This window comes from Dipodomys spectabilis, unplaced genomic scaffold (assembly GCF_019054845.1).
Source record: "Dipodomys spectabilis isolate Male_0828 unplaced genomic scaffold, ASM1905484v1 ptg000187l, whole genome shotgun sequence".
NCBI classification, from domain to species: domain Eukaryota; kingdom Metazoa; phylum Chordata; class Mammalia; order Rodentia; family Heteromyidae; genus Dipodomys; species Dipodomys spectabilis.
The window spans coordinates 7,405,892-7,421,676 of record NW_024870864.1 but is presented as its reverse complement, the minus strand read 5'-3'; the positions used below and the strand labels follow the sequence as shown (position 1 = coordinate 7,421,676).

At 37.2% G+C, this 15,785-nt stretch overlaps 1 protein-coding gene across 1 annotated transcript in view; it reads right to left on the bottom strand.

Moving 5' to 3' along the window:
• Positions 1–15,785, bottom strand: part of Slc9a4 (solute carrier family 9 member A4) — a 56,276-nt gene that overhangs the window by 22,940 nt on the left and 17,551 nt on the right. Inside the window, exons 3-6 of the mRNA XM_042695483.1 lie at positions 7,584–7,843; positions 6,219–6,436; positions 3,507–3,709; positions 2,723–2,809 (exon numbers count right to left, since the gene is read on the bottom strand). Coding sequence (XP_042551417.1) covers positions 2,723–2,809; positions 3,507–3,709; positions 6,219–6,436; positions 7,584–7,843 — 768 coding nt within the window. The remainder of the gene's footprint in view (positions 1–2,722; positions 2,810–3,506; positions 3,710–6,218; positions 6,437–7,583; positions 7,844–15,785) is intronic.

Below are 15,785 nucleotides of genomic sequence, written 5' to 3'. Positions count from 1 at the left end.
CTATAAACAACTTATATTAGAAATAATTGAAGTTTATATTGGCTTATAAAATTTTTTGCAACTAGATTAAGACACAAAATTATTCTTTAAGTACTTAATTCATCGACTGTCTTCTACTTATGGTGTAACTTTTTAAGGAAAAGTTAAAGATAAAGCATAATGGAGTGAAAAGTTGAAGATGAACAGATTTTTCAAAATAATACAATTTTCAGAATAATTAACCTGAAGAGATATAGGAAATGATAGAGACAAAAATCTACAACCAAATTGTTATATCTTTCAAAACAACTTATTCCTCATTCTAATCTGTTAAACATTTTCAAGTGACATTACATTAGAAAGGTGGCTTAGATCTTTTGGAATTTGAATTATTTTATTTACTCAGAATATTAGGGCTGAGTTAGGAAAATTCCATCAATTTCTTCAAGATTAGAATTATAAACCCCTAGGGACAGAAGAAACCTAAAAATTACCTGGTTCTGTTACCCTCTTAGAACTTGAATGGCAAAAATACCAAGTGTTTGAGTCATTATTTGCATGCATTCATTTCATCTTTGGGTGTGCCAATCAAGAAATAATGGAGAGAAAACATATGTTCTCTCTCTTTCTCTCTCTCTCTCTCTCTCTCTCTCTCTTAAAAATTAATTCTATTCCTGGAAGCCATACAGACTGTCAATATTGTGTTCAAATCAGAAAAACAAGTAGAACCCATGCTCAATTTCATATTCAACTTTAGTTTTTCTTTTTGTTGTTGTTGTCTATATCAAAAACTGTCAGTAGGCCAGATCTATAGAAGTAATAACAGCTGTACACATTCTCTGTTAGAAACTCAGAAAGAAGCCAGGCACTGGTGGTTTACATCTGTAGTACTAGTTACTCAAGAAACTGAAGATCACAGTTTGAAGACAGTCCAGGTAGGAAAGACAATGACACTCATATCTCCAATTAACTACCAAAAGAAGCCAGAAGTAGAGCTCAAGTGGTAGAATATTAGCCTTGAACACAAAAGCTCAAAAACAGTGCCCAGACCCTGAGTTCAAGTCCCAGAACTGGCACAAGACAAAAAAAGTTTGAAAAGAGCAAAGGACACCATATTCCCGTAGAAAAATAATTTTAGAAGCTTGGAAAGTGGTTACTGTGACTTATTCTGAGCTATTCAGCCTAACTACAAATTTCCCCATTATTCAAACAATAATCTAGAATATATGCAAATAGATGGAAATATATAACTATAGATCTAAATGAGTAGAGTCCATAATCATTATCTAAAATAAGGGAGCTTATCTGTATAAATGAGTGGCCCTTATTTGGTCACTTGAAAGTCTTTTCAGAACAGAGCCATGGTTTTGAGGGAAGCTGTTTTAGCATACACCAGACAGGTCTAGCCCACCCTCCTTGCTAGTTTGTCCTAAAGATTTTAGACTTGCCAGCTTGCTTCGACAGGAGTCTAAAATCCCTCACACAAAACTCTTCATATATTTTCTATTGATTCTGCTTCCCTATTGAACCATTAGTGAAACACCACTATGTTGAAGTGAAAAGAGTCAGGGAAGGACAGGATGAAATAAGACTGTTGGACCCCAATATTTTTAAAGCAAGAAAATGGCTGACATCTAAGATATTGGGATATAGTGAATGTATTCTGCATATGTTACAGATATGAATCTCTGAGGTATAGAGGGAAAGACATGAAAGGCAGAATAAAGACTTCCCAAATATATTCACATTGAAATTTGAAGACCTGTAAACATACTGTGAGTATATGCCAACCAACGTGAAGGTAACCAATGTACTTACAGTTGTTAATCAACTAATTTTAAGAAAGAGAAAATATCCAGATTTACCTACGTGGACCCAAGTGCAATCACAAAAGCCATTTGATGTAGAAGAAGAAGGCAGAAGAGCCTTTGTCATAGTGATACAGTGTTAGGGAGACCTGATCTATTATTATTTGCTTTGAGATGAAAAGGGACATAGGCTAAAGAATACAGAGACTGTAGAAGCTGGAAAGTGCAAAAGAAAGCAAGAAGGAAGGAAGGAAGGAAGGAAGGAAGGAAGGAAGGAAGGAAGGAAGGAAGGAAGGAAGGAAGGAAAGAGAAAAAAAGAAAGAAAGAAAGAAAGAAAGAAAGAAAGAAAGAAAGAAAGAAAGAAAGAAAGAAAGAAAGAAAGAAAGAAAGAAAGAAAGAAAGAAAGGAAGGAAGAAAGAATAGATACTTCCCTAAAGCCTCCAGGTAGGAATGCAGCCCTGCAAAATCTTGATTGAGCCAGGCGCTGGTGGCTCATGCCTGTAATCATAGCTACTCAGGAGGCTGAGATCTGAAGATCGAGGTTCAAAGCCAGCCTGGGCAGGAAAGTTCGTGAAACTCTTATCTCCAATAAACCACCTGAAAACCGGAAGTGGTGCTATAGCTCAAGTGATAGAGTGCTAGCCTTAAGGTGAAGAGCTGAGGGACAGCGCTCAGACCCAGAGTTCAAGCCCCATGACTGACAAAAACAAACAAAAAAAACAAAAACAAAAAAAGAATATGAGATTATGTATCTGTGCTGTTTGAAGCCACAAATCATATGTTCATTCCCTCCATCAGCAATAGAAGACTAGTTCAGTGACTTAGTAGAGTCAAGGAATACCTATTTACCAGTCCTGTGACGTATACACAAGTTTTTTCAAGGCTCTGGAAGGTAACCAGAAACATGAACTCATTAGTTATGATAAAGATCTTACCCGAATATGAAGTTCTTCATTGATGGATTCTTTTTTATTGGTCTTTCTGACATCCAGGTACCTGACCAGAGGGCCAATTGTGATTCCCTAGGCCATGAATGACAACAACAACAATAGTGATACTGAGGACAGGATAACACTATGGGGAGAGTATCTAATATCAAACCCATTAGACCATCCAATTTGTATGTCATTGTTGCTACTGGTATAGTAACTCCTACTCCAAAATACTTCAATATTTACCTTAGTAATTATTTTTAATGCTACAATGATATATGGATCATGGTATATATAGTATATTTATATATTATATGTATATTTATGTATAATATATTTGTGTATCATCATATCTTATATATCATTAATATGTAAGATATTCATGTATTATGATATATACATATATACCATGTTCTATATGTTCTATATATTAATAGAGAAACTTCTTTTCATCCATTAAAATAATCTTTTATTAGTTCACTAACAACTAACTCAAGCTAAAACAAAACAAACTGCTATCAAGTACCAAATAGCGTCTTGTTTTCAAAGACAGACAGTAGCAATTACCTATCACCCAGAAATACTTTGATAAATATGCATTAGGAAAGATAGCAACTTAGAAGTTAAACATTGTCCATGAATATGACATACAAATATCTGAGAATTTTGTTTAAATATTCAACACAGTTCTAAAAACCAGATCAATAGATTCTAATTATATTCCCCTAATTTAATCCATCTTCCTGAAAGAACCTACTTATTTTTAATATGAAACAAATCTACCAACCTGAAAAAACACAGTAAAGTAGATAACTACTAAAGTGGCAGTGACAAACAGTTTCTTCCTAGGGAAAAGAGGCAGAGGAAGCAAAAATGCAAGAGAAAAACTCCCAGCTCCTCGCACACCACTGTAGAAAATTATGAACTGGTCTTTGATGGAGAAGGGGAAAGTCCGAAACTGGTTACTGACATAGAAGAGAGCAAATACACCTAGAAAGGGGAAATACGGATTAGAGCTGGGGGCAATAGATAGAGATTTTGTGCTAATGAACCCTAGTCAAGAACACCTGCCCTCCAGACTAGGCCATCTGATTCCTTCACACACCCAAGATGACTCATCCCAGTAGGAGTCTTTCTAGGCTCTTCATTTTGGCTGGTTTGAGACAATAGTGTCTCAATATGGAAGTCATCTCTGGTAGTCTCCCAGAACATGCTTGTGTGTGTGTGTGTATGTGTGTGTGTGTCTGTTTAAAGTTATACAATCTTTACTCTTTACAGAGATGTATATTTCTTATCTATATTCATGAAAACCACTTAAAGTGAGAATGTTTAGGGGGTATAAACATTCATATCCCTCAGCTACAGGATTATGGAATTAGGATTGGATAGTCACTTAAGTCAACGAAGTTGAAGAGTACATTGATTCCCTCCTAGACAATTTATTTTCTTGTTGGCTGGGATGAAGGTCTTTAATGTTACTTCTGTGTCTGTGTCTCTGTGTGTGTGCGCACACGCACCTCTTTACTGTCTCTGAGATTTTTTTGCTTAAGGCTAGCACTCTACCACTTGAACTACAGCTTCACTTCTGCCTTTTTGGGTGTTTAATTAGAAATAAGAGCCTGTCAGACTTTCTTGCCTGAGCTGGTTTTGTATTACAATCCTCAGATCTCGACCTTGTGAGTGGGTAGGACTTCAAGTATGAACTACCATGCCTGACTGTTACTTCTTTTTTATATATTAACCCTATTTTCCTACAGATTTTTATACAGAATTATATAATCGAAAAAATTGTCTAAGTCTATTAGTTTTGGGTTGAGAAAGATGTGTGTGTGTGTGTGTGTGTGTGTGTGTGTGTGTGTGTGTGTGTGTGTGTGTGGTCATGGGGCTTGAACTCTGGGCCTGGGTGTGCTGTCCCTCAGCTCTTCAGTTCAAGGCTAATGCTCTACCATTTGAGCCACAGTGACACTACCAGCTTTCTGGTGGTTTATTGAAGAGTCTCACAGACTTTCCTGCCTGGGCTGGCTTTGAGCCACTATCCTTAGATCTCAGCCTCCTGAGTAGCTAGGATTACAAGAGTGAGCCACCAGTACCTGGCTTGAGAAAGATTTTGAATGATAAATTTTTGTCCAGGTTCACATAGCTAGCTGTCAGTAAGCATTGCCAGGATTTGATTTGATATTTTAAATTTATACCAGTGTCCTTAATTTTCTTTCCAGAAGAGATAGATAGTTATGTTTATGAGTATTTAATTGTTTTATATTCTATTTTTTCCACCTTAAAAGCCATGCCAAATTAATTTGGAGTGGATAGAGTCCACATGAGTTCTCAGTCACTTCTAACTTCTTTTTGAGTAACTGGTTTAAAATTATTGGTCAAAGTCATTTAAAAACATTATGCCAAAGGTTCATACCAGGAATCTTAGCTACTCAGAGGCTGAGTCCAGAGGATCAAGGTTTGAAGTCAGCCTGGGCAGAAAAGTCTTCAAGATTCTAGCTCCAAAATAACCAGCAAATGTTGGGCTAGAGGTATGACCCAAGTGAGAGTTCCAGCCAAGCAAGCAAACTGAACAAGTCAGTATGCTGAACAAGTAAGAAGGCCTGATTTCAAACTCCATTATGGAAATAATAATATTAAAGAAGATTAACAAGAATAAATAATAGCTACCCATCAAAAGACAATATGTGCATTGTACTTCAATGCTTTTCTAGCTACTGAAACATAAATGTACAGGATAAAACAACAGCCTCATTTTAAAAAAGTAAGCACAGATCTCACTTAAACATTAAGCATATTTTCCAAGACTGAGGTCAGTTACATTACATTTGCTTTTACCAACTAATATGATTATTAAGAGCAAAATATTTTAAAGATGATTCAATGCTTGGTCTTTTGTTTGATATATATATATGTATATACATACATATACATATATATGTATATGTATGTATATATATGTATATACATACATATACGTATATATATATGTGTGTGTATATATATATATATATATATATATATATATATATATATATATATACATCATGCATTTAGCCCTAAACTAGCTATGCTATTTAAGGAAATATATTCCAGCATGTGTGAGATCTCACTTATCTCTAATAAAAGTGTAAGTGCCCATGGTTTATATTCTAAATCTGATTTAAGGTGTAAGAGGCTACAAATTGGCAAGGAAGTGAAGAGCTAGGGATATGTTTACTGAGTTATATTTAGATGTGTAGATGTGAAAGTTCTCTCCTCAATTAAAGTAGTCAATACTCCTGTCCCAGCCCACATCAGACTAGCCAGCCACTGATCACTTTGAGTTGCCTGAGGATACAAATGGAGAACTGTTCCATTTTCTGATCACTACCTAGTACTAGAATTCCTTTATCTGTTAAACAATTTAGCATGAATCCCTCCTGAAGTTTTTCTGTTGCCCTAGTGAATAAGCTACTGAAGAAGCCAAGCAAGTGAAGAGTCTTAGGGGCACCGTGGCTCTTACTGATAGCTCTCCATATCTGGCAGAAGACCAATGTGAAGCAGATGAAGGCCCAGTTCCACTCATGGTTCTTCCCAATGGTGGACACACCCATGAAGATGAAGATCAAGGTCTCGCTGACACTGCTCAGCATCTTCATGAAGTACTTGATGGTAGTGTAGGATGTTTGGGATACATTCTCTTCTACATACTTTTTCATTGTCACTGCACAGGCTGTGATCCTACCAAAGGAGTAGAGTATAAGTCTTCCCCAATGGCAGTGCCACAAATATATGATGAACGACTTTGTACGGTATCCGTGTCTCCTCCAGACTCCTTCTCTGACTTTGGTTTCCCATAGATTGTTTTTCTCTTATTTTATCCCCTAAGATCTCTACAAAGGAAAGTGAGTGTGGTAGGAAAAGAGGGTGTGGTATTCCTGTCACAAAATGAAACAAAACAAAAGCCAACCTGGACAAGAAGCATAAAGCTATCTTCCTTTCCTCCTTTATAGAGAGCTTCCTCAGCCCCAAACCTCGCTCTCTGCTTCACTCTGCCTTAAGCTAAATGAAACCCACTTCAGTTGGATACACAACATAATCCAGGCCTTTGCTTTCTCCAACCAAATAGTACTTCTTACAACAAGATTATGACATTTAAAAAAAACTTCAAGCAAATATGGGATCAAGGAAATCTTTGTCTGGTCTTAGCAGTTTGGGTCTTTTTAAGGTTGGAAATAATAGATATTTATACTTCAAATTATTATATTTTAGTTGACATAAATAATCCTATACATTAAAATTAAACATTTGGCTCAGATAGCTAGAAATAAGGAAAGTGTCATAAAGAAACAATATAATCAGATATGATCAGCTAAACTGAGAAGCTTTGTTCTAAAAAAATAAAATCTCAACCATGCAAGGATAAAATCTAAATGAATACCTTCTTTAGAACAGAGAAACTTAGATTTATAGTCTTATCCCATCCACCTAGCTTTACTCTACATTGAAGACTCATGGACTGCATCTTCTCCCTTCTACTTGAAAATTAATTTTTTCCCCACAAATGTATTAAGATGGGTTCTGACCTTGATCTTCTCCTAGCTTCTCTGAACCAGCTTTTCTGAGCAGTCTAAATTGACAGTATAATTGCTATGCATTTCTCCAGCACATCACACAAAAACAGCCAGCCCAAGTGTTGGAGAGAACATTTGTTTGGCAATAGGCCTGAATCAGATTTCACAAAAATTAAAAAGAGAAAAAAAAATCCTAAATCCTGCCAAGCCTCTGGTGATCAGCATCAGAAACCAGGCCCTTTCTAGAATCATAGTTCACCTGATGTGTCCTACATTGTCCTTATCTTACTGTGTGTCTTGATTCTTGTACTCACGCCAGGATGCCAGAGAGATAGAGCGTTTCAGCTGCTAAGTAAGACAGATAGCTGAACATGAAGACGATGAGTGGTTCGATTGCAGAGATGTTCTGAGTGAAACGGGTGATAAATGCAGAAATAAATCCAAAAATGATGCCAAAAAATACTCCCCCACACCCCACGATGACGAATCGAGCACATCCAGCCAAAATGTCGACAGGTTCAATGTCTTCAAATTTATGCATCTTTGTGAAGGCGATTAAGATATTGTATAAGACCTATATATGCACAGAAAAAGAAGGAAATAAACTTAGAAATTTAAAATATTTTTCACACTCATTCTCAACTTTGGATCTGGTTAAATTTTACACAATTATAAATTACATGACAAATATCCATGTGGTAACTGAACTTTTCAATGCATGCCAAATAGTTTAGATATATTCAGATTCACTGATTAAAAAGAATAGTCAAAGCCTCCCAAAACTGAGCACATGATAAATGTTTAAGATAGAAACACAAATAACTCTGCTTTGATTATTACTATTGTACATGTGTTCTGCATTGCTTTTGTACCTCATACATATTAGTGAAAATATTAACGATATAAATATGCTAGTATCTTTGCATAGCTCCCTGTATCAGCTCACTGATTGCCTTGACAGTTCCAGTGCACCCTTTCTTGTGTGCTGTATAATAAATATTGCACTTCCTTCAAGTATTTTTTCCTTTAAAGTGAATGCCGTGTTATATTCTCTTAAGTAGAATGGACAGAAGGAACACTGAAATAGAAAGTCATTTCTTGGACTTTTCTAGGTCAGCCATGTGGGATGTGAGGATTCTGGTAGTAGACTGCACCAAAGCCACCGACCCTTGAGACCAATTCCTTTGCAAACTTACAGCTTTGACTTAGTAATAATCTGCCCACTGATATGTAGCATGTCTGTGGCTTTGGGGTACATCTCAGTAGTGTTCTCTCTGCAAGCCATCATCTCCTCCCCTGCATGAATATCTCTCCTCTGAAGACCCTCTGCCTCTCGGAGCCCAGGATCCCACTGAACCAGGAATTGCTGATGTCCAGCCCCACCTGCCTTCCAGAGGGTAGTCTTTCATTTGTCCAGCTCTCCAGACCAGCTCTCACCTGGCTAACCTGGTCCCCTTCTCTGCCAGCCAGAGGTGATCACCTTCCTCAGTGGTATCTGTACCAATATAAGCCTATTTCTTTAAGGGCCTAAGAATCACAAAAATATCTCCATGTCTATTAATTGCTACCTTGTTATAGTGAATAAATTTTATATTGTTTTTTTTCTCTCTAAATTATGATGTTGTTTTCCTTTCTGAATTAAACAACCTTGTTATAATCTCCACATATGGACAGTCCCTTAGGTGTGGATGTAGCTTAGTAGTAGTAGAGCAACTTGACCCTCAGTTCAATGTAATTTAATTCAAATTTTTAAAAGTCTATGTATTGGATTGTTATCTCATACCCTGTGCATGTGCATTTATGCTTTGGCTTTACCAAAACTAAAGATGATGTGGAAGATATCTACACTTTGTAGAGGCCATACTTTCGTTTTTAATCCAAATCTTTTCCTGGGATAATGATGTGCAAATCTTACAGTTCTGATCAGTGGTAGTGCCTAAGTATCCATGTAACATGAGGAAAAGCAGGTGACACCCCAGTGCCCTGTGGTATTGGGTTAGGATGGTCCGGGGTGATGTATATTCACAGCCAATGATAGGCTTATCAGGAGGTCACACCACTGTAAGTCTAGGAACATCTCTGTATCAGCTCATTGAATGCATAACCCTAGTCCATGTAATAGACACAATTAATTTTCCTATTTCCATTTCTTATTTTCAACACCCATTTTGAAATTACAGAGATCTGTCTGTCATTGTTTTATGTCACTCTGTAGCCTGAAACTCAGTTCTAGCTTCTGGAAAGTAGAAGCAAACACAGATGATGAAACATGAAAAATGAAAAAGGGGCCAGGAATAGTAGCTAATGTCTATAATCCCACTTGTTTTAGAAACATAGGAAGATTATATTTCTAGTCCAGGTTGGTGGTAGGAAGATAATGAGACCCTTTCTCAAAATCTGAGAAGTGCCCTATGATCTAGCATTTCTACTCCTGGGAATTTATCCAAAAGATTACAAACCAGGATATAGTGAAGCCAACAGCACACCCATGTTCATTACAGTACTATTCATTATAACTAAGGTATAGAATCAGACTAGATGCCCCTCAATGGACAAATGAAAAAAGAAAATATGCTATATATACACAATGGATTTTTACTCACTCATTAGAAAGAATAATATTGTACTATTTGTAAAAAAAAAAAAGAAGAGGGGGAAAGTCTTGGAGAAAATTATATTAAGTGAAGTGAGTTGGGCTGAGAGAGACAAAAGTTACATGCTTTCTCTCATATGTGGAAGCTAGATTTAGCCTATAAACTTATAAGTAAATTAGTTGGGTGGAAGGCAAATATATACAAATGTATTAACTGAAATCTGGTAGATTCAAGGAAGAACTCAAATAGTATAATACAACAAAATTCAGAATTTAACAAAACTAAAAACCAGGAAGCAGGTACTTGAAAGGGTGAGGTCAGAACAAAAGGGATAGGAAAAATGCAGTCAAGAATTCAATTTATATATATCCTATACTTAATTTTGTGTGAAAGAGAGGATAAGATGGAAAGGATGCTGAAAGGAGTGACACTGATCAAGATATGTTGTGTTCATAAACTGCTTTGTTAAATGGCAACTCCTTGGTCAAACTATTTATAGATCATGAAATAAATTCATTAATAAAAAGAAAGCCAAACATGGTGGTACATACCTGTGATGTTAGTTACTGAAAGCTCAGATTACATACTGAGCTAGTCTAGGCATTGATGTGACATCCTATCTGAAAAATAAACTGAAGTCAAAAGGGATGGGAGCCTGGCTCAAGTGGTAGTTCACTTACCTGGCAACTTCAAGGCCCTAAATTCAAGCCCCAGAAAACAAATAACAACAATATAACCAGATGACCAAGATACCTACAGGAAAGAAAGCCTTTTGAGAATACCAGGCCCTTAAGAATCCTGAAAAACCACAACATGTATGTGTTGGCCTTTGTTTACCCAGGAAAACTAAGAACATGAGGACAGAGGGCAGAAGATACAACTGACAGAAAACAGTCCATCTGTGTGTGTTTTGAGTGTTACAAAGCTACAGGAAGACTACTGTGGACCCTCTGTGAGAGAATGGGTGGAGACCCCTCATTCCTTCACTGACTCCTGCTGTAGCAGCATACCTCATCTGGCTCACAGTTCTAGAAGCTGGGAAATTCACTAGCGTGGCATTTGCATCTGGTGAGGGTTCCATGCTGTGTAATAACACTACAGGAAGGGCAAGTGAGGGCATGAGACAGAGAGAGAGGGGAGGAGGCTCTCAAACTTACTACAACCCGTTCCAGATAACTAACCCGGTCTTGTGATAATTGTGTTAGTCCACCTATGAGGTCAGATCCAGTCACTTCTTAAAGGTGATGGTATGTCTTAATATCATTAAATAATACTGAATGTTGTTAAATTTCTACATGAATTTTAAGGGGACATTCCAACCATAGCACCCAACTTCAGATTTCAGTTAATACATTTGTATATACTTGCCTACCACCCAACTTATTTACTTATAAGTTTATAGGCTAAATCTAACTTCTACATATGAGAGAAAGCATGTAACTTCTCTATGTGTCTCTCTGTCTCTGTCTCTGTCTCTCTGTCTCTCTGTCTCTCTGTCTCTCTGTCTCTCTGTCTTTCTGTCTCACTGTCTCTGTCTCTGTCTCTCTGTCTCTTTCTTTCTCTCTGTCTCTGTCTCTCTCTGTGTCTCCCTGTCTCTCTCTGTCTCTCTGTCTCTTTCTCTGTCTCTCTCTCTGTCTCTCTCTCTCCTCCTCTCTTTCTCTCTCTCCCTGTCCATCTCCCTCTTCCTCTCTCTTTCTGCCCCCTGGATTCCCCAGGCCAGAGCCTTCTTCTCTACTCTTTATTCGGTAATTGGAATCACTCAGGGCCACCTCTGTTCTTCCTTGTGGCTTGATAGCTTACGAGTTCTGCTTCAGCTTCACCTACGTGGCTTTCCAGAAGTGCTTGCTATTTGTGCGGTACTGACTCTCTGACCATGGTCTACAGCCTGCAGACTGCCATGGCTATTTCTTCCCAGCTCTTTCCTGGTCCTCGCCCTTTATATCACCTTTTTGGCAAAAGTGTTGATTTCTCACAGAGTGAGATTTACAACAACGATCTATCATCTGCAAGAGCCATGCTTAGACTGCTGTCTGAAGTACATTAAAATCACAGCTCCTTTCCATCTCATTTTTCCTAATTCTAGGGATGTCTCATATTTGCTTGAGAGCTGTTTTCTGTACAGACAGAAGCAGAAGAAGTAGATGGTCTAATGGAATAGGTCTCCTGCTGTAGAGGACCCCTAGGTCACCATGCATAGTGTTTGTGGGTTTTTTTTTTTGTCTATCCACATGCATCTACAACATGAGTCCTGGCTTTATAATGTGAGTTGAGAGAGAGAGAGAGGAGAGAGAGGAGAGAGAGAGAGAGAGAGAGAGGGAGGGAGGCAGAGAGGAAGGGAGGGAGGGAGGGAGGGAGGGAGGGAGGGAGGGAGGGAGGGAAAGAAATAGAAGGAGAGAGAGTTATTCCTTAAGTAACTCGTGTCACCTGCCCTCATCTAATATACTTCACCGCTAAGGGACTCTGCTAGTAGAGAAGGGAGGACACAAGTGGGTGCATGTGGCACAGGCTTTTGGGCCACAGGTACCTCTGTGCTACAGCTTTGCCATCCTGACTGTTGTGCTCATTTTCTAGGGCTGGTGTAACAAAGTGCCACAAGCTCCATGGCTGCTATGATCAGAACTTCTTTCTCTCACTGTTCTGGAGACCAGAAGTCTAGAGTCAGCATTGTCAGGACCGCACTGCACTCCTTCTGATGGTATAAGACAGAAGTCATCTTTCCCTCTTCCTACTTTCTGGTGGTTGTTGGTCTCTAGCCATGATGGATTACAGGTCTGAAGGCTTCTTTCTCTGTCCTTTCTGATCTGGCCTAGGTTTGCTGTTAAGGTAAAGTTGACTTTATGAAAGATTTGAAAGGCGATCCTACCTCTATAATCTAATATATAATAATATATAATGTAATATAATAACATACTTGAAAGATGAGAAACAATCATCATTTCTTCCTTAAGATACATGATTTAGAATTGTTGTTATTCTTATTTACTATCATCCTTGCTATTGCCTTCCTTTTACATCCTTTGGCTAATTTACCTTGTTGTCTCAGGCAAAGATGTAGATCATTAATTTTAGTTTTTACAGATGTTTTAATGAAAGTATTTTAAAGCTATAAAATTTCCTCCAAGCTTATGTTTAACTGCATTCCCCCCAAATTTAAATTTTGTATTTCTACCATTTTATTTAAAATAACATCTAAATTATCTTATAATTTATTTTGAACCATAAAATATTTAGAAATGTATTGTACCCAATATTGGCATTTTCCTAGATGTTTTACAGTCTAACCTACTTTTAATTTTATTCTGTTGAAGACAAAGAACATGCTCCAAATGGTTTCAAAGTTTCTAAATTTAATGAGTCTCTATTTATGGTTAAAGATTCGATCATGTTTGTAAGCATGCAAATGCACTCAAGGGAATGTTTACTTTTTTGTAGTTGGGAATGGAAATTAAGACAAGGTCCCCGACAAGGTCCAGGCTCTCCACATTGCTTATTCTTTCATTCTTTAAGACAAAGATTAGAATAGACTACTCCGATAATACCATTATCATTTTCTCCCTTTAAAGCTGTCCATTTTTACTTCATGAATTTAGTCACATAAACATTAGGCACACACACACATACACATACACACATGTATGATTTTGAGGTATCCTTGTAAATTAATGTCTCCATTATTTTGAAGTATCTTCACCTTTAAAATCATTTCTGTTTGATTTCCATCTCAGCTAACAATAATGCAGTGCAACAGTATTCTTATGCTTTGGGGCTGAGAGGTCTTATTCATTCATTTGTTTTCATCTTAGTTATGTCTTTATAATTAAATTGTACCTCTTATAAGTAGGATTTATTTAGGTGTTGATTTATAAGAAGTTCTGGCAATCACTGGCTTTTAACTGGTGTATGTAGGCCATTAAGATTTAATATCGTTGTTATAGTAAGATTTAGATCTAGCATAATATTACTTTTTTTTAAATTTTGTACTGCATTTATTTAACTCAAGAAATATAATTTTTACAACCCTCTATTATCTATTGTCCACACTACCTTGTCTATCTCTGCAGTGTTCTAAAATAATGTTCTATAATAACTCTTCATAGAATACTTTGAATTAACATCATATCACTTCACATGAAATAAAGAAATCGTATAATTATTTAAGCCATAATATGTGCATTTAGCCATTCTTTGTTTTATTATTTGTATTTGAAAATTCTAAAATCAGAGGAGTTACAGTTACATTTTGCCATTCTTAAGAACCAAAGTAAGAAATAATTTTTGCCATATCATAAATTCTTTGGACTTGTTAACTGAAGCCTGAATTATATTTTGTGTGTGTGTGTGTGTGTGTGTGTGTGTGTGTGTGTGTGTGTGTGTGCATGCTTATCAAAGTTTCTAGTCAGTATAGCTTTGTCCCTCACCCTGTTCACAGATTCTTGTAAGTGTAACTTCTATGACACAGCATCTGAGGAATTAATATACCTACTAGGTATATTAATAATAAACACACTCTATTTAGACACTGGGAATTGTGAGGTAGTCTGACGTCAAAGTGTCTCGGTGGTGGTGAGCTGTGGCAATTACCTTTTCTGAGAAGTTCAGAGACAATTGATCAGGAATAGATAAATAGAGATGAGATCAATTAAAGTGTAAGTGGGGGCTATAAAGAACAATGCATTGTGATAATAAGGGAAACCATGGGACCTATGTTTCTTTGGGCTTGGCTTACTTCACTTAATATAATTTTTCCAAGTCTTTCCATTTCCTAACAAATGGGGTAATGTCATTCTTTCTGATGGAGACATGGAATTCCATTGTGGAGAGAGAGAGAGAGAGAGAGAGAGAGAGAGAGAGAGAGAGAGAGAGAGAGAGAGAGAGAGAGACCACATTTTCTTGATCCATTCATCTACTGAGGGGCATCTGGGTTGGTTCCATTTCTTAGCTATAGTAAATAATGCTGTGATAAACATAGTTGTGCTGGTAGCTTTAGTATGGCCTTGTTTGTGATTGTGTGGGTAAATGCCCAAAAGTGGGATTGTTGGGTTATAGGGGAGCTCTATGTGGAGTCTTTTGAGGAACCTCCATACTACTTTCCAAAGTGGTTGAACAAGTTTACACTCCCACCAACAATGCAGTAGGCTTCCCTTCACGTCCCCTCCAGCATCTGCTGTTACTAGAGTTCTTCATTCTAGCCATTCTAACTGGGGTGAAGTGGAATCTCAGTATTGTTTTGCTTTGCATTTCTTTAATGGATAGAGAAGTTGAGCATTTCTTGGGACAAACAGAAAAGCTCAGATAAGATGATGTTTAGCTAAATGAACCCCAAGATAGGGACACAAGTGGTTTTTTTCTTTCTTGCTATTGTTTCTAACGTATTTGTAAGGTACCATGTGATTTTTTTGTTGCTTTGTATGTCCCTCCCCCAGGGTATAACCCCTGTTTTCATTGTATTTGATGTTGGTATAATTTGGGGAGGGTAAGGGAAAAAAACAACTTGTTTAAATAGGGATACAGTTTGACCCATTGCAACAATGAGATATACAATTTAGACTGGGGGGTGGGTGGGAGTATAGTTGAGGAGGTGGGAGGGAAGGGATGGTAGGGGAAAAACAAAGGAGGAGGCAACAATGCTTGATAGGAAATGTACTCATTACCTGTAACCCCTCTGTACAGTATTTTCACAATAAAAAATTATTTTTAAAAAGCACCAATTATAAAAACAAAGAAAAGGGAAAACAGTTTATTTAAAGATGTGGTGGCTAATTGGAGTGAGAAGATAACTGAAAAAAAAAAAACAGTCTATTAAAAAAAAGCAGCAGAGCTGGTGGCTGGTGGTTCACACCTGTAGTCTTGGCTACTCAGAAGGATGTGATCTGAGGATTGTGGTTCAAAGCCAGAAGAGGCAGGAAAGTCCATGAGATTATT